The sequence below is a fragment of the Pteropus medius genome, unplaced genomic scaffold (genome assembly GCF_902729225.1).
Source record: "Pteropus medius unplaced genomic scaffold, Ma_sr-lr_union100, whole genome shotgun sequence".
NCBI lineage: Eukaryota > Metazoa > Chordata > Mammalia > Chiroptera > Pteropodidae > Pteropus > Pteropus medius.
In genome coordinates, this window is record NW_024342466.1 from 2,291,536 (window position 1) to 2,315,952 (window position 24,417).

At 58.3% G+C, this 24,417-nt stretch overlaps 1 protein-coding gene across 1 annotated transcript in view; it reads right to left on the reverse strand.

Moving 5' to 3' along the window:
* The window catches only part of COL6A3 (collagen type VI alpha 3 chain), a 75,472-nt gene that overhangs the window by 16,789 nt on the left and 34,266 nt on the right, over positions 1–24,417 (reverse strand). Inside the window, exons 10-38 of the mRNA XM_039861550.1 lie at positions 22,997–23,602; positions 20,773–21,387; positions 19,300–19,899; positions 18,090–18,427; positions 17,456–17,534; positions 16,105–16,250; positions 14,779–14,871; positions 14,210–14,263; positions 13,283–13,354; positions 12,618–12,644; positions 12,466–12,510; positions 12,312–12,365; positions 11,788–11,850; positions 11,162–11,227; positions 10,714–10,767; positions 9,262–9,297; positions 8,594–8,656; positions 7,796–7,858; positions 6,482–6,544; positions 5,674–5,697; positions 4,260–4,352; positions 4,060–4,110; positions 3,843–3,878; positions 3,325–3,387; positions 2,233–2,295; positions 1,301–1,333; positions 1,179–1,215; positions 1,066–1,077; positions 475–968 (exon numbers count right to left, since the gene is read on the reverse strand). Of these exons, the coding sequence (XP_039717484.1) occupies positions 475–968; positions 1,066–1,077; positions 1,179–1,215; positions 1,301–1,333; positions 2,233–2,295; positions 3,325–3,387; positions 3,843–3,878; positions 4,060–4,110; positions 4,260–4,352; positions 5,674–5,697; positions 6,482–6,544; positions 7,796–7,858; positions 8,594–8,656; positions 9,262–9,297; positions 10,714–10,767; positions 11,162–11,227; positions 11,788–11,850; positions 12,312–12,365; positions 12,466–12,510; positions 12,618–12,644; positions 13,283–13,354; positions 14,210–14,263; positions 14,779–14,871; positions 16,105–16,250; positions 17,456–17,534; positions 18,090–18,427; positions 19,300–19,899; positions 20,773–21,387; positions 22,997–23,602 (4,043 nt within the window). The remainder of the gene's footprint in view (positions 1–474; positions 969–1,065; positions 1,078–1,178; positions 1,216–1,300; positions 1,334–2,232; positions 2,296–3,324; positions 3,388–3,842; positions 3,879–4,059; positions 4,111–4,259; positions 4,353–5,673; positions 5,698–6,481; positions 6,545–7,795; positions 7,859–8,593; positions 8,657–9,261; positions 9,298–10,713; positions 10,768–11,161; positions 11,228–11,787; positions 11,851–12,311; positions 12,366–12,465; positions 12,511–12,617; positions 12,645–13,282; positions 13,355–14,209; positions 14,264–14,778; positions 14,872–16,104; positions 16,251–17,455; positions 17,535–18,089; positions 18,428–19,299; positions 19,900–20,772; positions 21,388–22,996; positions 23,603–24,417) is intronic.

The following is a 24,417-nucleotide window of genomic DNA, read 5'->3' on the forward strand; positions in this document are numbered from 1 at the left end:
GCCTCCTCACTCCCGGTCCTGCTCCCCGCCCCCCAGCCCCGGCGTGCACCACGTAAATATTCATTGATTAATTGCAGCAATTAAACGAGTTATTGGAGGGAACGACAAGGGAGCACTTGGCCGCATCACAGGCTGACGTTGGACGTCAGTCTGGCTGAAGAAAGGTCCGCACAGCGGCACACACCGGGGAGCTACAGTCACTGCTGTCTGGGGACCTCGCTGGGAGGTGGCAGGCCCCCCGGTTCGGCCCCGGGAGCGTCTCCTCCAATACGCGAGGAGGGGCCCAGAGACCCAGTGCCGAGCCAGAGGCCGCCCTGGGGTTCTCCCCGGAGACGGTCTCGGCCGCACCAGCCTCCTCCTGCACCTGCTGCGAACTCGGGGGCGTGGACACGGAGGAGGGCACGGTTGTGCCTGAGCACCGTCCCAGAGCCCGGGAAGAGCGGGCGGTGACACGAGAGAGCCCGGGGCACAGACCTGCAAGGCGTTGATGAGCTGCCGGTCCTCCTGGGTCGTGAGGAACAAGGGTGTGATCCCGGCGTCCGACAGCTTCAGCACGGCCTCCCTGAGCTGCGGGGACGCCCGCGCGGGCTTGTTGCTGAAGAAGACGGCCACCTTCCGCATCAGGAACCCGCCCCGCACCCGCTTGTACGTGTTCCTGGCCACGAACGACATGGCGGTCTCCAGACTCTGCTGCTTGGACGTCAGGGCCACCTGGAGGTTCTTGATCCTATCCAGGAGCACGGACTTCTTCCTGGACTCGGCGAACCGGATCTCCGTGGTCACCTCGTTGTTGTAGGTGACCACAGCCACCCGAGCCCCCCGTGGGCAGTTGCTCTCAGCGATGGTCAGGTCGCCCACGATCTTCAAGAGCACGTCCCTCATCCGGCTAAACGTGTCCTGGGTGACCCCCTCGGAGGTGTCTAAAGCAAAGGCCAGTTCCGTAGGGAAGACGGGGCATTCCAGGGGCCCTGTGGGAAGTGGGGGGGTTCGCAAAGCCAGGCCTTACTTACCGGAGGAGGGGTCCTCCGTCCCCGGAAGGAAGTCGGACTTGTGCCATTGACTTACCGTAGCAGCAGGCTGCAAGGGAAACAGAAGGTGCGTGAAAGGCAGGTAGCCGTGCGGGGGCTTCGGGCGGGAAGGTAAAAGGTGGTGCAGGCGGCAGGACATCGTGTACTTACGGCATTTGTCTTTGATGCTCTGGACGAGGGCGCATTGCTTCAAGGGGAAAGGAAACAAGGCGTGAGCGGGGCAGACGGGGGGTGGGCAGGACCCCGGGGCGCGCCGCACGCGTGCAACTTACATCAACCGCGTCGCCTCTGTTGCCTTTCGGGCCCTGGAAAGCAAGAGGGAGAGGCTGACGCGGCCACAGAGACAGGACGGGGCACGGGGCGAGCTCGGCTGATCTGCATCGTTTCCCTGTCACTCAAACTTTACCAGTCAAAGAGCAAAAGCGAGAAGAATTTGAGGACAAATCGTTCCCCCTGCGAGGTAAATAGCTTCACAGCCTGAGAACCCAGAGGCACATCACAAATCCGGGGACGCGAACCCAGACACCCCCCCTTCAGAGAAAGGGGAGCACGTCCTCCACCCTGTTCGCAGGAGGGCGGCGAGGGGTCGCTCAGCTACCTGTCGGCGTCAAGCCCACTGCATCCCAGCTGACGGCACCCCAGGGGTGACCCTGGCCGCCCTCGGCCCCTGTCTCGTCCCAGCACGTGTCCAGTCTGGCGGTCCAGCAGTCGCCCGTGGGCCGCTCGGGAGGCGGGGTGACGGCCGGCAGGCTCTGAACCACGAAGCGGTAGCTCCCTTGGGGGTTCATAGACCAAGGGAAGTTTCCCCCAAACCGAGGTCTGACATGACTATAGTCTGACATGACTATATTCTTCCACACGAAGCCACCAAGAGCGGTTAAAATGGTTCCCTTTTGTTTCCTACACGAGCCTCACGCGAGGCCCTGACACGGGAGGTGACAAAGGTCGCGACACACCCCAGGCCAGACGGTTCCACATGAAACTCGCCTCAACGCTTTCTCATTCCCCCGAAACTCAAAAGCTCTTTTCTCCGTCGTAGCGTCGGAAGGGAAGCGGTTTAAACATCAAAAATAACAACGATAATGACAAAAATGTAGAAGCCCCCTGCCGTGAGGGAGGGAGGGGGCGCGGGCTGGAGTTTCGGGGACCACGGGTAAGGAGTCTGGGCCCCGGCAGGCTTGCTCAGGACCAGCGGGACACTCACGGATGGTCCTGGGTAACCGGGGTCTCCCTTCTGTCCGACTGTTCCCGGAGGTCCCGAATTTCCCTATGAAGGGCAGAACGAGCATTGTTCAGTTATAGCAGAAGAAGGAAAATTCTCAGCTCTTGCAGCTGCGGAAGGCACTGGAGGTCGTCCAAGCCCACGTCCCCCGTGCCCACGACAAATCCCTCACTTGCTGGAACCTTGTGTCCCCAACGCACGAGGGTGGGGACAAGCGGCCTTAACGAATCTGGTGCGCGTCTCCCCACAGCCACATGCTCTGGAGGGTCGGGTGCTTGCTAAGAGCCATTTTAAGACTGTCCGTGGATGCACAAGGGCTCAGGAGCTGACAGTTAGATCACCATTTGGCCTGGATAACCGATCCAAGGTTTAAAACTCCATCTCGAGTCGTAGATGATCTAGTTTGACAGTCTTGCTGAGCAAATTAACAGGATAGTGTAGTACTATGATTTTACCTACATTTTAAGCTAAAACCAACTGTTAGAAATGTTGACCCGTATCTAGACCACGATTTGCTAATTCGAGACTCGGTGCAGTCTTAGGAGGATGAGCGAACACCCACCACTGAAGAGAGTCACCCAGAATCATGGGTAGCTCAGGGAAAAGGAGCCATTCTCGGCGGGAGGCGGGGAGCACGCGGTGTCCGCCCAGCTCACCCCTGAGCCTGGCCAGGCCCCTGGGAACTCCATATGCCTCGTGAATGCCTGTCGCCTCACTGTCCGGCAGGACCAAGTATGACCACACAGACCTCGAAATCACTCATTCTGAGACTCGAGTCCCTGTGGTGCCATGCTGGGACTGGACCATGAACTAGTGACCCTCAAGATATGTTAGAGGAAGGGGCTCTCGGGACCTCGTCATGAGGGGTACATCACAGACACAGCCACAGGGGGTCCTGAGGACATCGGTCTATGGCTTAGGGCTCCTGTTCTCCCACCCTGTACGATCACTGGCCAGGCTGTAGGTGAAGAGGATGATGTTCAGAGAAGCCGTGTAGGCATCACTGACCGAACGCCCTCCCACACCTGGCCTCGTTCCCACCCACACCCACAGCCACGGTGAGGTCAGACTCACCCTTCGGCCTCTGATGCCTTTGGGTCCCGGAGCTCCACCTGCTCCTGACTCACCGGACACACCCTGGGAAGAGAGCCAGGCAGTGGCACATTCAGCTCGGGAATTGAGGTCTCGCCGAAGGTCCCTGGGGCATCTGGCCACACCCCCCAGGGCGGCCGAATGGCTAACTGTGCTTTCCTTTTCCGCTGGTCGCCCCAATGCCTCTGTCTTTCGCGGACTCAGTCCCCGCGTACTGAACCCGTAATGGTGATACCGTACAGAGCACAGCGTTTTAAGGTTGACGATGTATTTTATTGAGGTGTCTTTTCATTTACTCCCCACAAGCACCATGACAAGTGTATACTGTCATCTCCATGTGACAGGTGAGGGAGGATCAGAGAGAGGGTGAGGCCTTTCCCGGGGTCGCTCGTTCATAAGGGCCCATCCAAGACCAGAGCTCAGATATTCGGATTCACAGCCCGTGGACGCAGCAGACCCCGTCCCCCCGCCCCCAACCGCGGTGACGGCTCAATGTTTACCTTGGGACCTGGGTATCCGGGGAACCCTCTTTCTCCCTATAAAAGATAAAGAAATGGCTCAAAATTTACTCCCAATTTAAATTCATCTGAAATAAATTATTCTTGAGCTGAAAAGTACATCTATCCATGGAGTCATCAAGAGAAAAATAAATCACTCTGTTGCAAAAAATTTCGGAGAGAGGATTCTTCAAAAATGCGACATGTCGGAAGTACATACTTTTTTGCCTTTGCGACCTTCGCTGCCGACTCCATCTCGTCCATCGTCTCCCTGCGTGGAGAGATAGTGTTGCTGCAGGTCACCGCGTCGGGCACGCCACTGTCCCCTCTGTCTAGAGCCCTGGGCAGGGGACTCCTGGGTCTCTCAGACACTCCCAGAGCGAAGTACAGATCAAGGAAGTGTTTCCACGGCTCCCTCACCCTCCAGGGGTTACGTGTCTGTAAGCGGCCGGGCCCGGAGCAGTCCTCGGGCACACGGCGCCAGGGACCGCCAGCACGAAGCACCGCCAGCAGCTATTGGTAACGAGACCGCTCGGATGCGGAATCTAAGACGCAGAGTCAAACCTGAGGGTCTCGGAGCTGAAAGGACCCTCGAAGGTCAGCTCGACTCTGGGCATCTCTGAGTCTCAGATTCTGCTTCCGAGCAAGCACCGGGGACGTGGCCTCTCACGCCTTCCTGAGTCTTCTGTGCTCAGACCGTCCCCCTCGTCCCCATGCCCCGTCCCCTCCTTCCAGCTCATGCCACCAGATGTCCGTCTCCAAACTCCCCCTCCCGGGACGCTCAGACCTGACCTGTCACCCTCTCACGGGGTGGGAGGGTGGCGGGGTGGGAACTGGACACGACTTAACTATTTCGAAGGAATCGGAAGAATCTGTGCGAAACGCACGTTAACATCTCCAGAGCGTACCTTAGACATGCTACTTAGATAAGGCACAGTTTAAACGGACACCAACAGCTGCACAGTTCTTGTTCCCAGACCCGTGGGAGCAGAATCGGGACTCGGTGTCCCTCAGCGCTGTGACTAGATTCTAAGTTCTGATTTTTTTTTCCCCCTCTGCTTCTGAGATTAAGACTAATAGAATTTTTTTTTAACTTTAATTAGCTGTAGAAAACTTAATAATACACCAGATACATATTTTAAAGCTTCGGGCTTATAAGTCAGATCGATCAGGCCCATGTATATAGTTTTTGGGTAAACTAATTCATTTTTTAAAAATTCCCCATATTCTGTAGATTTCTTTTTCCTGCAGAGAAATGTACCCTACAAAATTATTGTTAGTGAGAAGTTAGATTATTTTAAATAACACTTTTTTAAATGAGTTATCGAGGTAATTTCTCTTCCTAGAACGCCTCATTCAAAGGAAACTCTTTCTACCTAATTTCTCTTCCTAGAACGCCTCATTCAAAGGAAACTCTTTCTACCTGAATCAAACCCAATTCCATGTTAATCCAAAGACATTTATTCCCCCCAGAAACGCTCCATTAGTCATGCTCACAAAGCATTTGCAGGACTGGACGTGAAGAGGGCTTAAGCTTCACTAAGCTCCCACGTTCATTCGCCCCACAAAATACAGGGAAAACATCTTTCACCCACTCCCTCCCAATGAAATAAAACTTGTGTTGAAATTTATTTTCTAATTATAAGCAGCAGGCTTGTTAGTTCCAGTCACAGCCCCCACGATGCGAGAAGCCACTGTCGAGTCACCTCTGTTTGGAACAAGTGATTAGCGTTAAAGTGCGACCCCCCCATGCCAATCTCGTGCCCCACTTCCGGGAGCACTCCTGGGAAAATTTGGCCTTTGCGTCTCCCAGGGAGCCCGATTCCAGGCTCACTTGGTCCTGGGTCTCGGGTTCACCCTGAGCCACGAGAAGCGAGGTGGGGACAGTTAGACCCATGACCCAGGCAGCCTGCTCAAACAGCGCCACCCGGCCCGGGGAGGCCTGCCGCCAGCTACCAACTCCTGCTGGGTGCAGAAACATGGTTTTTTTTAAGCCCCCTACATATGCGGGAGTGGACTCCTCGCCAAGAATCCAGGAGGGTCGGGGCGCGCGCTCCACCACGTGGCACGGGACTTGCCGACGGGGAGGAGAGGGGAAGGGACGTCGGGAAAGAAGCCCCGCGGGGCTGGGCAGGCGCGACTCAGCAGGGAGACCCAGCAGAGGGGGCGAGCTGGGTGCACGCGGACTCTTTTCGTGACGAGGAAATGCTGCCCTTCCAGGCTGCGTATGATAAACCGAGGCTTCTCTCGAGGCCTGGAGACCTGGTCCCCACAGGGCGCTCGGGGAGCATGCTGCGGGCGTCGCAGGTGGCGCGTGGCTCTCCGGTGGGCACAGCGTGGCCGGCAGAGCCGCTGCACGCAGCACCGCATTAAGAGCTCTGCGGGGTGCCGCCATCCGCCCCGACGGCTCGGGGGTGCTGAGCCCTCGTCGGGAGCCACGGCATCCACAGCCGCTGGCGCCAGGGAGCAGGAGCCGTGGAGGGGGCGGGAGCCCTAACGGCCACACCAGCTCTCAGCGGAGCGGTGCGGGCGGGGCCCGAGAGGAGGAGGAGGAGCAAGCAGAGGGACAGCGGAGGGACAGGCCACTGCGGGCGGGGCCGGACGTGGGCGCAGGAAGGAGCGCTGCCTTTGCCAAGACAAACCTTTCTCCCGAGGGGGCCGGCCCTGCCACGTTCTCCAGGAGCGCCTGCGGTCCCACCGCTCCCCTGGAGGACAGGAGTGAGTCAGTGAAACGGTCACCCTCCAAGCCACCGCGTCTGACCCCTGCCCCTGCCCCGCTCACGGAGGTCGGGGCGCAGCACCCAGCCCGGGCACCCGCCGGAGAGCCCCTCCCATTGCGAAGGCTCGTGGCCGCGGCCTGCACAGACCCACGCATCGGTGTGACCGCTGGGGCGTTTCGCGACCGCGCCCCAGTGCGGTCTTCGGTGTGCATGTGTGTCCGAAGCCCGACCAGACAGCGAGCACCAGGTGTCACGCGGCTGTATCCGTCTGCCTCGCCACACGCCGCAGTGACACCTGGCGAGACAGGTGTGGAAGCCTGGGCGCACCTGCCCGCTGAGGGAGTGCATGGCCCAGCGGTCCCTCGGGTGGGGCAGCTCGCACCGCCCAGGGGTGACCTAACGAGTATGGCAACCACCAGATGGTGGCGGCTCTCGCTTTCGGTAACCATTTCGAGAGCTTCGCCTCCGCTGCTCAGAGTGGCAGTGAATGCAGAGCGGAAGAAACTCAAGCTTTAAAAATAGGCATTTATCGGATTTCAAAACTGGCAAAGGACTTTCTAAGCAAACGACAACTCTCGCCAAGATCCAGCTTCCACAGCAAAGCACGTTCGTGCCTCTCGGTAGCAACAGGCCCGTCCATTGCCAGGTTTCTGTCATTGTCCTTTCCGTAATGATGACAGGATGGTCCCCTCCCTATCCTGTCACGCACGAGGGACACCAGGGCGGGCGGTACCGGGTGCCTGGTCCCAGTTTGGCTGTAGCTGCACGTCTGCCCACCACCTCTAACGGCCAGGGGACATGTCAAAGTTCTTGGTCACCGCGACTTTGACAGCTCGTGTGTCACACTTGAGGATGGGGACTCCTCATACAGAATACTGAACCACGGCCAATCCTCAGGGGCCAAACATGAAACGATTTGGCACCAGGTGAGAATTTCAGCAGATGTAGTTAGATTTGACGCAGCTCCAGCCACGACCTCTCGAGGGGGGAGAGCCAGCCTCGGCCAACCACCCAGTTGGTCTGCATCTGGAAGGCGCAGCCGGGGACCTCAGAGGCCCTGGAGTGCCAAGGAAGAGGGCCGCCACTTCCTCGGGTAAACCGGCCAGCACTGGGAGGACTGAGGCCGGCCCGAGGTCAGCGTGGGGCTCAAGGGAAGGCTTGTCCCCAGGACCACCCATGGGCCCTCAGCCCGCCTGGGCTCTTAGCTAGCCAGGGGGAGCAATCGGTGGAACTTACCCGCGGCCCAGAAATGCCTTGTTCACCAATCAGGCCTGGGGGGCCGGTGGGGCCGGGTGGACCCTGGAGAATGAAAAGGCCGATGTAAGTACCGAGTCGGGGGACGCTCCCTGAAAAAGCTCAGATGACACCTGCACTTTCTACGGAGCCCAGAGCCTCACCGGTGCCAAAAAGGCCACGGGGGCCACGGCTGCAGGAGCCCACCCGGAACGTGGACGGGGCATCAGTTTAGAAAACACGGAACACGCGTTCGAACGGAAGCTCATGCACGGACGTCCAGACGGCCACTATTCCCACACTCCGGACACAGCCCGAGCGTCCATCCACCGACGGACAGATAAATGCACTGTGGCCGATGCACACGGGGAATATTACTCGGCCATCGAAAGGAATGAAGCACTGCCACGGGCTTCGACGTGGTCAAAGTCAAGAGCATGATGCTCATGAAAGAAACCAAAGGGCCACCTGTCGGATGGTTCCACTGACGTGAAATGTCCAAGACAGGCGAGTCCGTAAAGACAGAAATGGAGTCAGCGTTGCCGGGAGCCGGGGCAGGGGGAGGGGCGGGAGGAGCGGCTAAATGGGCCCGGGGCCGCCTCTGGGGACGATGAAACGTGTTGACGCCCCACAGAGCTGGCGGTCGGACGGCACCGTGAATGCGCTAAATGCCACTGAGTCGTTCCGTCTAAAGCGATTAGTTTTGTGTTCACTTTTGTAAAATGGGCTGTCACCTCAATGTAAACAAAACACCGAGGCATCTGGGAAAAAGCCACCAGGCATGTTGCATAGCGCACTGACCTGTGCACCTCGGGTCCCCTGCTCCCCCGCAGAGCCGGGCTGGCCGGGGCCGCCCTTGTTCCCCTGTGAGAGAGAGAGAGAGAGAAGAGGCAGGGAGGACTCGGGGGGCTAGGCCAGCGGCGGCCCTCTGTCCCGCGGCCACGGCTGGGCGAGCGGATGGCACGACAATCCCAGCCCTGCACGGGGCGTCGAAGCCATCGACCCGGTAACTCCAGGGTGACAGGGTTAAGGCATGGAGCCAGTGGTCATTTCTCATTCTTAAAATCGTGTATTTTTCTTGCCTCGCCTTTTCTTCAAGACAGCTTTGTGAAACAAGGGTCTCTCTTTTTCAGACCCGAACCTGGGAGACACGGAGACATCGTGACTTGCTAACGACCAGTTAGTGGGCACTTCGTGAACGGGAGATGTCCCGGGACCGGCTCTTCCATCTTTTGCCCTATGTGTCCCCACCCCATCCCCACTGTTAACCAATTTAGAAGAAGCTACATTTAAGGAGCTGGGACAAAAGACGGCACCAGCTAATGGAGGTACAAGCCTTCACGGTGAAGGAGAGGGAACGTTTTAACTTGTGGGAGGGTCACGTCTGTGCCCTTTGAGGATGGTCCCCTGAGAGCACTTGGTGACTTACACTGTGGTCACAGAAAAGAGGCACCAACTCAGAGGCTTACCTTAGCTCCCGCTGGTCCCCTCCGGCCAAAGCCGCCCTGTGGGAAAAGCCACACAACCGTGAGGGGGGCCGAGGACAGAGCCCGGGGGCTTCTGCGACCTCGCCCGCACATCCGGCCGGGCCCTATGCCAGACGCCGTGCTCAGTCGTCCTCGAGGAAACCCACATAAAAGACACCCTCTTCCCTGCCCTCGTCTCGGTGAGGTTTTGCTTCCATGCTGCCCTATTAGTCACCCAAATGGGAGTTTGGAGAATTACTTCAGCTCTGCCAAGCAAAATAATGACTCCTTCTGGCTCCACGATCTAGGCCAATTTCAAATAAGGAATGTGGAGCGGGGTGTCAAGCTGTCTATTTTCCTACCGTTTTCCTAACTGTAGAGAAGTAATGAAATTACTTATAATGGAAAGGCGCCCCAACCTCCCCGAGCCGTCCTGGCCAAACGCAACACCGCCTCACGTCCGCGCCCAAGTGAGCACGTGGGGACCCAAACGCCCAGGTTCGCGTCCAAGTGCACACACGAGACCCGAACACCCAGAAGTATTAGCGAGCCTCACGACGCAGCAACATCTTCCCCACGCTCCAGAGGTCACCCCGAGTCCAAGCGGACGTGAGCGTGCTGCCACCCATTTACCCCCTCCTCAGCGGGAAGTCTCGGGACGGGAACGAGTAATCGTCCCAGTGTGTCTTTGCTGGCTTGGCCCACTGCTGCGTCCACCCGAGACCCACATCCTGCGCTCCCAGGAGGCCAGCCTGGTGACCTTCTGGGGCGGCCACTTTGCCATTATTCACTGTGGTGGCGGCTTCTTTCATGAACGACGTTGGCCTCTTCCCATGGACCAGCGGGGGAGGGGCAGGGCCAGGTCACCCCTCCACAGAGCAGCAGCCTGGCCGGCCCCTCCCAAACGGGATGGCCCGGAGTGTGACCAGAGGCCAGCAGGGCTGAGTGCCCCGGGCCCTGGAAGCCTGTGGCGATGTCCCGCAGGCCATCTCTGCTGCTCTGGCTCTAGCGAGCTTCAGCAGACTCGAAGACAAGGCCCACAGGGAGCCACCGACACTGCCCGGAAAAGCGGCGGCCAGACGCGGACCCCGGAAAACCACCTGCTCTCGCTGCCTGAGTCACCGCAGCACACGCCCCAAAGGATTTATAGAACCGCAGCAGGAGCACAGCCCTCCGGCCCCCCGAGCTCACGCCCTCGCCCCGCCCCGCCGCGCCCGCCACCCAGAGCCCACGGCCGTTTGGATTTTCGAAATATCCAGCGGATGAGACCTGGCCGCGTCTTCGCAAGCAGCAGAGACATCGCTTTAAAAAGTGTCTGTCCGTGTGTTCGGGGGAAAGGGCAGGAAGTGGCTCTCCAGTGGGACGAGGGACAGAGCGCAGAGGAAACGGCGAGAACGAGAGCGTTTAAGGGGCTAACGTCAGGCAGAGCCCCCCAAAGCCGTACGAGGCACTCACATCCTTCCCGGGTTCTCCAGGGCTCCCAGACACCCCGTCTCTCCCAGGGAGACCCTGGAGGGGAGAGAAGATAAACGTGAGGTCCTCAGCAATACTGGGGAGACACAGCGGGGGGGGAGGGGCACAGCTGGGGTGGGGGGACACATGGTGGGGCACGGGGGACCTAGGCGCGCTCCCGCCCGCAGGAGCCTTTGCCGTGACCAGCACTTCCCGTAAACATCTAAGGGGCGCCAGTTCCGCAAAGAAGCCCCTCTTGGAGGGTGGCTTCGGTCCCCAGTGAAGGCTTCCCAAACACGGACACTCAGGTGGCCTCGGGGAGCCCTCTGCGCCCATCCTCACGTGTCCACAGCCATAAAGACCCCCCCCCATGGCCTCCGTGGCTGGCGACGAGCCAGCGTGAGCTCCATCCCCGGCCCTCGGCGCAGGACGTCTGGGAACGAAACGATACCATGGGCCCGATGTCTCCGATCTCTCCTTTGGGGCCCCTCTGCTGGCTGTCCCGTCCCGAGTCACCCTGAAAACAACACGGGTCGGGGATATGAGCCACGCGTGCAAGAAAAGGACACTTTGTGTTCGCTTCAGGAAAAGAGGAGGGTTTGCAGCTTTTCTCGTCTTAGCTCGGCTCTGTAGAACCCGTACGCAGAGGACCGTCCTCCTCCCCGGGGAGGAAGAACCACCGCGTCCCTGTCTGGGGCTGAGAATTCCTGGCCGACCCCACGGCCGGGGCCAGTCGGAGTGGGATGGGCGCCACGTGGGTGGAAGCGCCTAACGGGACTGGCATCCGGATCATCACCGACGTTTTTCTGGCCGCCCAGTCCCGCTGGGTTAAAACGTCCCAAGACCGCGCGTCTGGACACGCCTCAGGTCTTCAGAGGCCAGGCCTTGCCAACGCTTATCTTTGCAGCTAGGGAGCAAACACGTCCCCGGCAACCCCAACATTTCGGGGAAAGGACAAACCACGAATTTTATCAACACATTTTAAAGTAATTTCTGAAGTAAGATTCTTCCTTTCAACCCTCGTCTTCTACTTCCTCAGAGTCGAGTCTCAAATCGGCAATAAGGGGCCTTCCTCACCGGGTCACCTCTGATGCCAGCGTCTCCTCTCTCTCCTCTGTCTCCTTTAGGTCCTTTGTCACCCTACATAAAAAAAAAAAAAAAAAAAAAAAAAACCACAGGCCGAGACTAAACACTAGAGTTTAGAATTCTTATCCCAACCCTTAAAATCACCTTCTTCAGCTCTTAAATCCTCAGCAGCCCAAAGTTAAACATCTGCTCTTTTGCCAAGAAGGTGAAATTACATCCAAATATTTCGGATGTGTTCAGGTCATCCACAAATATTCCCTGGGGATCCACTCTGTGTTTATGACAAAACAAATTCAATCTCTGCTTTGTGGGACACAGTCTCCAAATAAGACCACGTAATGGAATGTGTCACAGTGGCCAGGGGACACGGGTGCCAAGGGTACCCCCCGCCCCCGGAAGGGGTCAGGGAAGGCTGCTTAGCGGAAAGTGAGCTCAACGTACACGAGTGGAATAAACCGTCCCGAAGCGAAATGTTTAGAGTTTTTTTTTCGTAACAACACGGGAAACGCACATACCCGTCTCCCGGGGACCCCCTTGTCTCCGGAAGAGCCGGGCACTCCTTTGTCTCCCTGCCAAAGACAGCGATAGAACGTCATCCCTGGCACAGTGTCCGCCGAAGACGGAGGTGCCCGTGACCGGGACCAGCCGGCTCAGCGCAAGGTCACTTACATCTTCACCGTCAAGACCGTCCAGGCCGATTTCCCCCAATTCACCCTGCGAGGGGACAAGAGGCACGGGTGAGGGCGGAGGCCACCCAGGCAAGGGAAGAATCAGAAACGCTGGGCAGGTTTCCAACATAAACAGAAAAATAAGGTGAGTACCTTCTCTCCTGGGAACCCACGAGAGCCCTAGAAAAGAAAGGACAGGGGCCGTCAGCTCTGTCCCTCGGCCACAGAACAGCCCCCCACGCGCCCCTGAAGGCTGCAGCCTCGGGAAACTCAGCCTGAGAGACGGCTCTGCCTGGACCACCTCTCGCCGTCACGGGGGAGGCGGTAAAGCCAGTTTGCCGGCCTGACAGGTGAGTGGCCTGGGCTCCCCGGGCAGGAGGGGCGGCCCCGGAAGCCAGGGACAGGCTTCGACGTGCGGTGGCGTCCCCCTCAGCACTGGCCTTCAAACGTCAGCAGGTGGACGAGAAAATTCACCAGCCCTGGAATCCAAGTAGTTCACACGAAGAACCTTCCAGGGCCTAAGCCCCTCTCACCGCCCCCCCTCACCACCCCCAGCCCCACTTCTGGCTCTCTGGGGTCCAGGGGCTGAAGCCAGGCTCCGGCCTCCTCTCCACCCTGGCCCGCGGCCTGTCCGTCCTCGTGACTGTCCCTGGCTGCTTCTCGCTTCCACAGGAAATGATTTCTCTGTTCTCAGGCCCCTCCGCAGTGCGCCCTTGTCCCCAAGCCGGGCGAGGCTCCGGGCCACCAGGGGGCCACTCGGAGACCGGCCCCCCTCTGCACCACCGCCGCCCGCCCCGCCTGCACGCCCCACACTGTACCTTCACGCCTCTCTGACCCGGGCAGCCCTGGAAGCCCTGAGTGCCGTTCACGCCGGGGGGGCCCCGTTCGCCCTGCAAGGAGAGGCCAAGGCGTGTCGCGGGCTGGAGCTCCTTGTCACGGAGCCACCGCCGAGTCCGCGTCACTATGGAGGGCGCAGGTCAGAAACGGTGTTTGGAGGGGGAACATGACAGCCAGGCGGAGCCTCCAGCGTCCCTGTCCCCAGGCCCAGTGCACGGCATCCCTGGAGCGGGGGGCCCCGGGGTCCCTGCTTGGGGGGCTGAGGGTGCGTGGGGCTCTGGGCATCCTGTGCAGGTGGGTGCTGCGCCCCCGCGGAGACCCCTCAGCCCGACTGCTTCTCTGCGGCCCTGGCTCCTGGCTCTCCAATGTAGCCTGCGCCCCGGCTGGACCCCGTGACCCCACCTGCTCCCTGGGACCTTTAATCCCCGCCCAGTCTGGGCATCCTCACAGTGTCTCAAAGCCTCTCAGGCCATGTCCATCCCAAGTGCCACTTCCCGAAGGTCCCCGGGGGGCTGCCGACCATCTGAGCCAGCAAACCTTCCTTGGGAGACCCCCCTAAAGGGAGTAACCCCAACTACAACCGAGCAGATTCCTTGCACCCCGCGCCCGCTGCCCCATTCCTGCGTGGGTGTCTCAGCCTGTGGACACGGAGTATGCCGCTCGGTCTCAGAGGCCACTTCACGCCTCCCTATGACACAAGACGGAAGACCCCGTGGACTTGTCAAGCTCACGTCACCGCGCTGTCTGCGTCGTGTGGAAATCGAGGGAGGGCGTTCAGGCAGCTCAACATCCGTTTCCTCCCGCTGGGGGCGCCCCGCGGCCCGAGCAGACGCGAGGCCCACGGTCCAGTCCCAGCGCGTGAGGACGGGGTGGGGTCAAAACCGCGGGAGAGAGACGACCTCACTTACCGGTCCTCCCTCGTCACCGGGGTACCCTCGGTAGCCGTCTTCTCCGGAGATGCCCTGCAACGAAGTCAGCCGGTTCCCGGGGGAAACCCACGGGTTCGGGGGGCGGGGGGCTCTGTGTCTCCCCAACCCCGCTCCGCGCCGTAGAGCGGGCTAACATTTGCCATGGCCTCGGTGTGCCCCTGAACTTAACAGTTTTCCCCTCATTACTTCGGTGCGATTATTCTTTCTATCAGGATCTTTAAGGCTCCTGACTGACCAAGAATCCCCAGCCGTGTCCGGTAACTCAGAGGCCGAAGCTGAGAATCCGGGCCGACCACGCGCAGCGAGGCCGCTGGTTACAACACGCTCCCGCGACCCGGAGAACCGGTGCTGAAGGAGCAGCTCCCCGCCCCGGGGACCCGGAGAAGGAGGCGGACACGTGGGCGCCGACCCCCCTCGCACCGCCCGCCGACCCCCGAGACCATCCCGCCCCGACTCCGTGCAGTAACAGCACAGAACACGCCCGCCCAGGTCCCCACCGGCCTCTGAAACCTAGTCTCGGGCACGAGGAGAGGGCGAGGCCTCCACACCTTGGGCCCGATGCTGCCGAGGGGTCCGCGGTCCCCCCTTTGTCCGGAGCACTTGCAGGGCACGCCACAGCAAGCCTTCTCGGCCACGTTGTCCTGTCAAAACGAAAAAAACATTGCGGTCTCAGTAAACGTCCAGAGGAGGGCGTAGCTCTGCCACAAAGGCCGGGAACCTAAGGGCCCCACGGTGACCGGCGAAGGCCTCCCACGGGGCGGGCACGGGCCGCCCGACTGGTGGCTTAGCAGTCGGTGTGGGGGCGGGAAGTCACAAGTGGGAAACCGAAGAGCGATCGAAGTAAAATACATCCTATACACACTCGCCTCCGACTAGGCCTCGTTTCTAGAAGGTTCCAACATAGATCTTCAAGTTTCAAACATTAAGCCTATTATGCATTTTTTAAGCTCCAAAGAGCGAAACCTAACAGAACGAACTGTAGGTGGTCAGGACAGAAGGCGGCCCCAAATGGAGACCCATCGCCCGTCCTCAGGTCACAAACTGTGACAGCACCCTGGAGGGGGCCCGGGGCAGCCTTGGTGAGGGGCACGGCCGCGCGTGCCTGCCTCTCGGCCGCAAGCCAGTGCCCCGAAGACCCGTGCCACACCTCGACGTGCCCTGCCAGCCCCCGGCCTGGAGCGGGGAGCGCACAGCCGAAGTGCACTGCCACCCGCGAAGCTCCTGGCGGCCGGGCGAGCTCTCCTGGGGCGAGCTCTCCTGGGGCGAGCTCTCCTGGGGCGAGCCTCCTAGAGCTCTCACTTCCTCCCGCACCCTGGATTTGCCAACTAACTCGATGTCCTTCCAACGGGGTTTTAAAAATCCTAATTCCAACGCTGGGAAGGAGGCAGAAGGGACGGAAGGGACGGAAGGGGCAGAGTCCGTTCACGCCTGAGCCCAGTCGCCACCGCCAAAGGACCTCTGGGGCGACCACTCCGGCCCCCACTCCCACACCTCCCGCCGAGAGGGGCTGAGCCCGTCAGGTCGGGGAGCCCCAGAGGGCGCCTTCCTGCGCCCCGAAGGAAACTAGAAGAGAAAGACCAAAGCCCTTCTCCGCCCGGGAGCGCTGTCTGCCCCGCCCAGCCGCGCTTTCATCGTGGGCGCCGCGGACACCGTTCCCAACACCGTTCCCGATGCCACAGCACGGTCTGCCCGTGTTTTGCCTTCTCGGCAGTCTTGGGAATGGAAAGACCTTCGTTAGCGAGAGCCCGGGAAACGCAGACGGGGGCCACCTCCTAGCTCGCTGTCTCTCCGGCGCGGGGCCTCCCCGTTTCCAGAACTCACGCATGCTATGGCGACAAGGCAGGTCCCCCCGCGGTGGAGACACAGGAACCTACCAGCTGCTCTGCCAGCTCGTAGTCCAGGTCCAGCAGGTTCAGCCTCAGCGGCCGGTTGTACGTGAACCCGCGCCCGAACTCCAGCTGCATGAGCTGCTCCAGGTTGGCCACGCGCTCCAGCCCCACCAGGATCAGCGCGTGGACGCCTGTGGGGAGAGACACGCTCCCTGAGCCTCGGGGCGCAGGAGGCTCAACGCCTTTTTCCTTCCGACTTTTTTTCTTCAATTTATTTAAATTAGTGTCAAGTACACAGTACATTGGTTAGACATCTATATAGTTCATAAAATGATCCCCCCAATTGCTCCTTCCGTCCCCTGGCCCTCCACCTGGCCGACATGAATATGCTAACCGCTCTCCCTCTGCTGTGCTCCCCACCCCCGTGACCATCCATCAGCCATTAATTTCTACTTCTCTAACCCTTCACCCCATTCTCCCAGCCCCTGAACCCCCTCCTCTCTGGCCATGATCGACTTTTTTATTTTTTTTGAAAAAAAAGGTCTTATAAAATTTGGCCTTTCGCTGTAAGATGTTTAATGTGACCAGTCTCCTACCCCGAAGAGCTGAAATACTGGAGCTTTGGACTCCTGAGAGCAACGGTCTTGGCTACGTCAATGTCAATAAGTCAATGGGTTAATGCAAACACGGGAAGGGACACCACGAAGTGTATTCATACAGAAATGATCAGACGACCCCCTGCATAGCACGGGCATGCTGCAGGAAAGACGGACATAGCAAACCTCCAAAATCAGATAATACCGGTCTCGTCGCCATCGCTCACGAAAAACAGGCTCATGCGCAAAATGTCCCTGTGATAGATTTCGCTCCCGTAAACCCTCCCTAAACTTGTGGTGTTGGTCAGTGCTACCAGTTTCCAAAGCAAGGGCCAACCAAATACGACATCTGATGACAGGCATCGTGCTTATCCAGCCACCTTCACGGCTTATCCAGTCACCTTCAATTTGGAAAGCATGTTTTGGTTACCTACCCGACAATAAAGTGTATTTTCACTTAATGATGCAGCATTTCTGAGCTGTGATCATCGCAAATTGAAAATAGAGCGGTATTTTGGCTGCGAAGGTGACTCCTAGTTTATACGGCTCCATGAACCAAACCTTTGTCCTCCTTTGCAAAGCAGCGAGCTTTCTAGATGCTCTCCCACGCGAACGAGGCTGAGAAGCTGAGAGGCCTGTGCCAGGACTCGGTCAGCGGTGCGTCCGAGGTCCTCGGGCGCCAGGGCCGGGTCGCCGGGGGCAGGGTGCTCCCACGGGACCCCGGGAGTGAGCCCTCTGTCACCAGCACAGCGGTGGTCACCCAGCTCCCCGTCTCATGTCTAGAAAGCCCCGGAACCTACCTTCCTGCCGGAGTTCCTCGGACGCCTTGTGCAGATCAGCCAGGCTTCCATCCGCCCCATCGGTCAGATGAATGACCACCTGGTGATAAAAGGTGAGTCAGATCCCAGCAGAAGTTAAAGGGACCTCACAGACCCCTGGAAGGGAGACGAGCCCCTTCGAACGCCTCCCCTTGCAGTTCAGGAAACCGAGGGCCAGCGCCGAAAACCTTTCATCAGCCCAAGTTCAAAGCCCTGTGATGCTGTGCAGTAAACGGGGTAGAAAGGAAGCAGGTGGACGGTAATACTTGACTTAAAAGAAACACAGCAGCGATGAAAATAAAACCAGTGTTCCTCACTCTCCTATTGATGCGACGGTTTCTGGAACTCGTGTGCGTGCGCGCGTGCGCGCAGTGACACGTAGGTGTGTCCACACGCACGAGAGAGAGGAGAGATGTGTATAGGGAACAGAGCTGGTGAACGGGTAGGATATAAACCTGAATTAATCTCACATTCTGCTCACTCAAGCCTAATCCCTCAAGCGGGGTTTCCAGGATCGTTTTGAGAGCTTAGGTAAGACAAGGAGGGTGCCCCGCTCCAGGCCGTGGTGGCGGGTGGGAGCCGGTGCTGCCCACCGCGCCGGGCCCGGGGCACGCACCTTGACGGTGTTCGGCGAGGACTGCCTGAGCTTGGCCCCGTAGGTCTTCAGCGTGTCTGCGGTGAGCACGTAGGGGTGCTGGCTGCGCATGTTCCGGAACTTCTCAAACAGCTCGGGCTGGTACTCGGCAAACTCGAAGGCCTCCACGGGGCCCGAGGGCGTGCTGGCCACCACCGACACGCGCACGGTGGGCGACTGGCCGCCGCTGCAGCTCAGTCTCGGCATCTGGCTGATTCTTTTCAGGATGTCCTCCACCTTTGACTCGAGGCCCTTCTGAGCCGCAAAGACGTTCTGATCCCTTGAGCCGTCGAAGCCCAGAACCACATCCAGATTGCAGGCTGGGAAGGGGAGAGCGGGCAGCGAGCATGAGGAGGCCGCGGAGATGAGCTCAACACACAAGCACAGCCCCGGGTCATGGACCGGATGCCACGGTCAAGGGCAAAATGAGACCTCTGAGGGTGAGCCGTGAGACACACTCGGATCTGCCCCTCTCCCGGGGAAAGCTGGTGCTGGCGTCGAGGGGCCAAAATCGTAGGCCACCTTAGCATGTTGTCTTTTTCCGTGATATGAATCAGTGGGGGGCGGGGGGGATACGTAATTGCCGTTAAATGCCCCTCAAGCTTGCGCTTTAAATTAAATGCACTTGAGAACTCAAGTACTCTGGTCTCATATAACTGATCTAATAAACTTAAGAACAGGAACAGAGGTCACTAGGTTCGAATTATTTGGGAGATTAAACTAAGGAGAAAAGGGACGTCTCCTAAGGACAAGGAGAGACAGGAGTCCACTCCCATCCCGTAAGCACACCCAACACCAGTGGCCACGGCAGCAGTCCCCAACCTTTGTGGCACCGGAGACCGCGGCTCCTAGGAGCATCTAGCGCCTGAGGACCTGAGGCGGAGCCGAGGCGGTGATGCCAGCGCTGGGGAGCGGATGCAGATACAGATGGAGCTTTGCTCGCTCGCTCACCACTCACCTCCTGCTGTGCGGCCTGGTTCCTAACGGGCCACACACGGAACCCGTCTGTGGCCTGAGAGTTGGGGACCCGTGGGCTACGTGACCACCAGGTTCCAGCCCACGTAGATATATGTAAATGTCTGACATAACCAAAGGCTTAAGGTATCGTAGGCCACGCCGGGGACCTGGATAATGATGTCGCTCGTGCACGTTGACGAGACAGGACTGAACGCACGCCCGCGACGGAGATTACCTTTGGAAATGTCGGTCACGCCCGGACATAAGGTCTCCTGCATCGCGCCATCCAGAGTCTCCAAAACCTGCTCTTTCAACTCCGACAGCTTCTGGATATTCCCCACTACGAAGGCCGTCGCGCTGTTGGACGCGATCTTCCCGACCTCCACGGAGTCGGTGTTCCCCAAGCCCACCGCGAACACCTTGACACCCTTCTGCGTGAGCGCCAGGCTGGCCTCCTGAGCGTCCTCCATCGACTTGCCTCCCATGATGACAAAGGCGATCTGCGGGACCCTCTGGTCCAGGCGGCTGCCGGCCTCTGGCACGAAGTGGTTCAGCTGCAGGTGCTCGAGGCCCACCTTGGTGTTGGCGTGCCTCCCCCCTTTGTAGACCACCTTGTTGATGGCGTCGATGATCTGCTGCTTGGTGGAGAAGTCCCTCAGGAAGAACTCGTCGGTGGGGTCGGTGTTGTACTGGACCAGCCCCACCTGGATGGACCCGTCCTCGCCGTACACCGTGTCCACGATCTCGGACACAAAATGGAGCACTTCCTGGAAACTGTTCCTCTGGAAATTGATGGAACCGTCCAGCAGGAACACGATGTCGGCTTTCCTTTTATCTGAACACGAGCAAAACAGAGATGAGGAGACATTTGGTTTCCGTATCCGGAACACGGACACACAAAATGCAAAGGGAAAAGGGCTGAGGGAAGACGTTCCCGGCGCGCGCCCACGGCCAACGCCTTCGCACTCTTCCGGGCCTGGAATTCACAGCCCTCAGGACACTGTGCTAGAAACGAGGCGGCAGGTGGCAGGTCGCTTAAACACGACGCAAAGGGGACACGAGAACTCAGGGACCGAGTCGGTTTGCGTGCAAAATGGTGTCGCGCTCCGAGCTCAGGGCTCCGAGGCCTCGGGGTTCTCGGGAACACCACTAGACAGACATTTCCTCCGGCCAAAAATGAGAGGTGACGTCTGGCAGGCGTTGGGGGAGATGGGATCGAGGCAGAGCAAGGACGGGCTGGTAGGGACAGACTGGAAAGTGGGGAGCGGCCCCCACACGCCTTCGGAGGGTTGCCTGCCCCCATGCTGAGAGCCTCGTGGGACCCTGCTGAAAATCGATGGCATTTGGGGGCAACTTCCTAATTATAGCAAATGGCCAAGCCTGGAGCAGAGTGGGGCATGGGTTGGCCAACTGTCTATTCCGAGAGCCAAAGAGTTTGCTGTCGCCCCTCAACGTGCCTTTACAGAAGCTTTCAGCGGGGCTGTAATTAGCCTCATGTGCTCATGGAAGAATCAACGGCCGTAGGCTTTCTGGGATGTGTTTCCTACAATTTCACCTGAATTGTTTTCCTAGAACCTAATCTCAAATATCATCTGCACCAACAACCTTGAGAAGAGAAAGTTATTCAAACGAATGCTAATTACATCTTTCCATTGAGAAAAGAAACATCGATGTCACACTCCGCGGTCAGGGGCCCCACCTCTCGTACCTGCGTGCGGCGGGGGAGGCGTGTACACTCCGGGAGGTGCGGGGGTGACCCCAGAGGGCCCGAACGAGTTCATCATCCTGTCTTCCAGGTTGGGGAGATCCCGGAACTCCCGCACCGTGAAGACCAGCCTGGGGTTGTGGGCGAATGTCTGCAACTCCGTTCGGTCGCTGTTTCTGTCACCGACCCCTAAACTCGCAATGCCTGAGGAGCGTATCACCTGTGAAAACCTAGAAATGTCATCCTGGGACTTCCCGCCCAGAAACAGCACCAGGTGCTGGGGCACGCCGTCTTCGATCCGGCTCCCGGCAGACTTGACGAAGAGATTTCGTGCCACGAATTCCAGAGCTTTGCCGGTGTTCAGCGGGGCCCCGCCTTTGAACCTCAGGCGGCGGACCGCATCGATCACGGCCGCCTGGGACTTGTAGGTCTTCAGGTAGAACTCGGGGAAGGCCTCGCTGCTGAACTGCACCACCCCGATCCGCACTTTATTGGGGCCCACGTTGAGCCTCCGAATGATCTTGATGATGAAATCCCGGATGTGTGCGATGCCTTCGGACCGGACGCCGTCGGAGCTGTCCACCAGGAAGACGATGTCCGCAGCGTCACTCTCGGCCGCTGCAGGGGAAGGGGAGAGAGAGGGGAGCCCGTGCACGGCGGGCGCTCGCCTGGTTTTCTTCCTGCATTTGTTTTGAGTCTGAACGTCGCATCTTACCGCACCGTAATGTTAACGTTACAGCTATAACTCGGTGCACGTGTGTTTACCTCTGGGTTGTTTTTTTTTTAAATTAATCACTAAAAAGGAGGCCTTTTTTTTTTCTTAGCCAAACGATATCCACTTCTTGAAATACTTTAAGTTCTCCCAACCTTTCTGAGTTTACTCGACTTTAATTTTGGCTCTGCAGTCTAAGTTACGACTCACTTTAAAAATGAAAGCAGCCTTTAGAAACGAACTCCAGGAACCAGAATCTGCGGAATCGTGAACTGTTACTAGCAGAAAGGGTTCAGACCCCCTTTGCTGTACAGGAAGAGAGAGCCAGCTGAGGCCGCGGGTGTCTCCCCGTGCACGGCTACCGCACAGCTACCGACCGACCGCCCAGAGAATGCACCTGTCTCCCCGGGGGCCACGACATCCTCCCAGGCATTGGGCTCATCGCTTTTCTCTTTGCTCACATACCTCTAGCATTATACGAAGTGTTCGTTTTCACTATTACTTCTCCTATCTTCCTAACCCGAGTCCATTTTTTAAAACTATAAAATTAATCAAAAGGTCCTGGGAAAGATGAACCATGTGTTCCTCTTAGTTAAAATTCTAGCTACTTCTTGGATGCCGTTTCATTAAATTACTCATATGTTGCCAGTCCACACATTCAACCTGACTTTCACCTCATAAATCACTGGGCTACTCTGAGTGGGAAAAGTCAACACAGCGAAAACCGGGCAAGTCACGGAATTGAACCGTTTGCACCGAGGAGGAGAGAAGCTGTCGCAGCACGCGCAGCCAGGCCTCGGGTTCTCCCGCAGCACACGGAAGGTCTCAGAGAACGTCAGCCTCAGAGGAAGCCACGCTGCAACCACAATGCACCAGGACAAAGTGAGGTCACGCTGTAACGATGTGCGGACACTGCCAGAAATACCCAGACACCCTGCATCCTGGCCGAGCTACAGCTTTAGCCGTAAGGTTTAGTACACACGCCGTGGTAGATTAGCTTATTTCATTTCTTGACAACAGTTGACCTAGGGTAAAAGTCCCATTTCCTTGAGCCTGGCCCGGAGTCACCCACCACGAGCTCAAATCCTACCGGAAGTTCTTTCTAATTAATACCCACCCGTACCAAGATACCCTGTGGGTCACCATCTCGTGCGTCCTCCCTTCATGTGACAAGCAATGGCCCCATCTGGTTCAATCCGAGGGACCCTTTGTTTTCATTTAACTCATCCTGAGTACCATAGATGGGTCTCTGAGCTTCTTATTTGTATGTATGTGTGTATGTATGTATGTATGTATGTGTGTATGTATGTGTGTGTATGCGTGATGTATGTGCAGTAAGGTGTATGTATGTGTATGGCGTGTATGTGGCATAAAGTGTATGTATGTATGTATATGTATGTGTGTATGTGTGTATGTGTGTGTGTATATGTGTGTGTATATGCATGTATGTATGTATGTATTTTCTAAAATCCAAAACACTCAGAGAACAGTAGCAACAGCAAAGGCTCGTCTCACCTGGGGGAGGGTAGGGCGTGCTGGCCAGGAGCCGCTGCACCTGCTCGGCGGTCAGGGTGGTGATGGGGGTGAGCAGCTTCTGCTCCAGGCTGGGCAGCTCCCGGAATGTGCTCACCGAGAACACGTATTCAGGGCTCAGGGAGATCTTTCTCAGCTCCTCCTGGTCTGTGCTCCTCGAGATTGCAAACGGTGCCACGCCGGACTGCTTGAGCTCTAAGGCCGCGTCGTCCACCTCGTCCGTAGATTTCCCGGACGAAATGAGGACCAGGAACTGTGGGACGCCCTCCTCGATCCGGCTCCCCAGCGGCCTCTTGAAGATGTTCCTCGACACGTACTCCAGGGCCTCCCCGACGTTGGCCTGCCTCCCTCCCTTGGGCCGCATCTGTCTCACCACGTTCTGCACCTCGTCCTTGCTGGTGTGGGCGTTCAGCAGGAATTCCACCTTGGGGTCCTCGCTGAACTGGATGACCGCCACGCGGGTCGTGTCGAAGCCCACGTCCAGGGAGTCTACCAGCTTCTCGATGAGGGCGCGGATGTACTGGAACTCGGGGCCAGCTCTCTGCGACCCGTCGATGAGAAAGACCACGTCCTTCTTGCCGCCAGCCCCTGCAAATCACACAATGTCACAGTTTCACCTTCGCTGGCACCCGACTCCTATATTAACAAACCACCTCCTGGTTCGTCACGATAGGCAAAGTATCCTAATTCTGACTGTTTCCATCAAAATACTAGTCCCAGGAGTGAGTGCTGGCATTTCAGTGGTTACGAGGCAGGGAGAAGAGGAAGAACCAGCAAGGACAAGGAAGGGTCACTCTGAAGGAGGCAGAGACTAGATACGCAAGAGTCACGTCCAGACAAAGCGGGGTCTGAACTGCGACAGAAGCTGCTCGTAGGTCAGGCACGATGGCGCCAGAGAGCTGACCGTTGGTTTCGCCGGATGGAGGGGCCTGGGCGGAGCGCGTCGTGTGGGGCGAGGTGAGTGAAAGGCACAGCGGGCTGGTTCAGAGAGGAGCTGCAGAGAGTGGACGTGACTCTCTTTAATGGGGACTGGGGCATGCTAGGTGGGGAAGCAGGGCATGGAGGAAGAGTCCGAGAGAGAGAGGAAGCGGCGCATCTGTATCGTGAGGCATAGCGTCCTTCCTGTCCTTAGCGGAACTGATGTTGCCAGAGAGACAAGAATCGCAGATGGCGCCCTTGAGTAGGAGAGGAGCAGGTGCCCTGGGCAGCAGAGACGGTCGCCCCCGGCACAGGGTATGGACGCCGATGCTGGGAGACACCACGTCCTGCTTCCCAACACTCTTTCCCAATTTACTGGCTTGTCCTCAGTGAGACGGGAAGCAGATCTCCCTCTCAGAGTCAGCTGAGGAGGAGAGTGTGGGGGGGGCAGGCCGGGGAGGAAGCCATCGTCTCGAAGGGTGGGA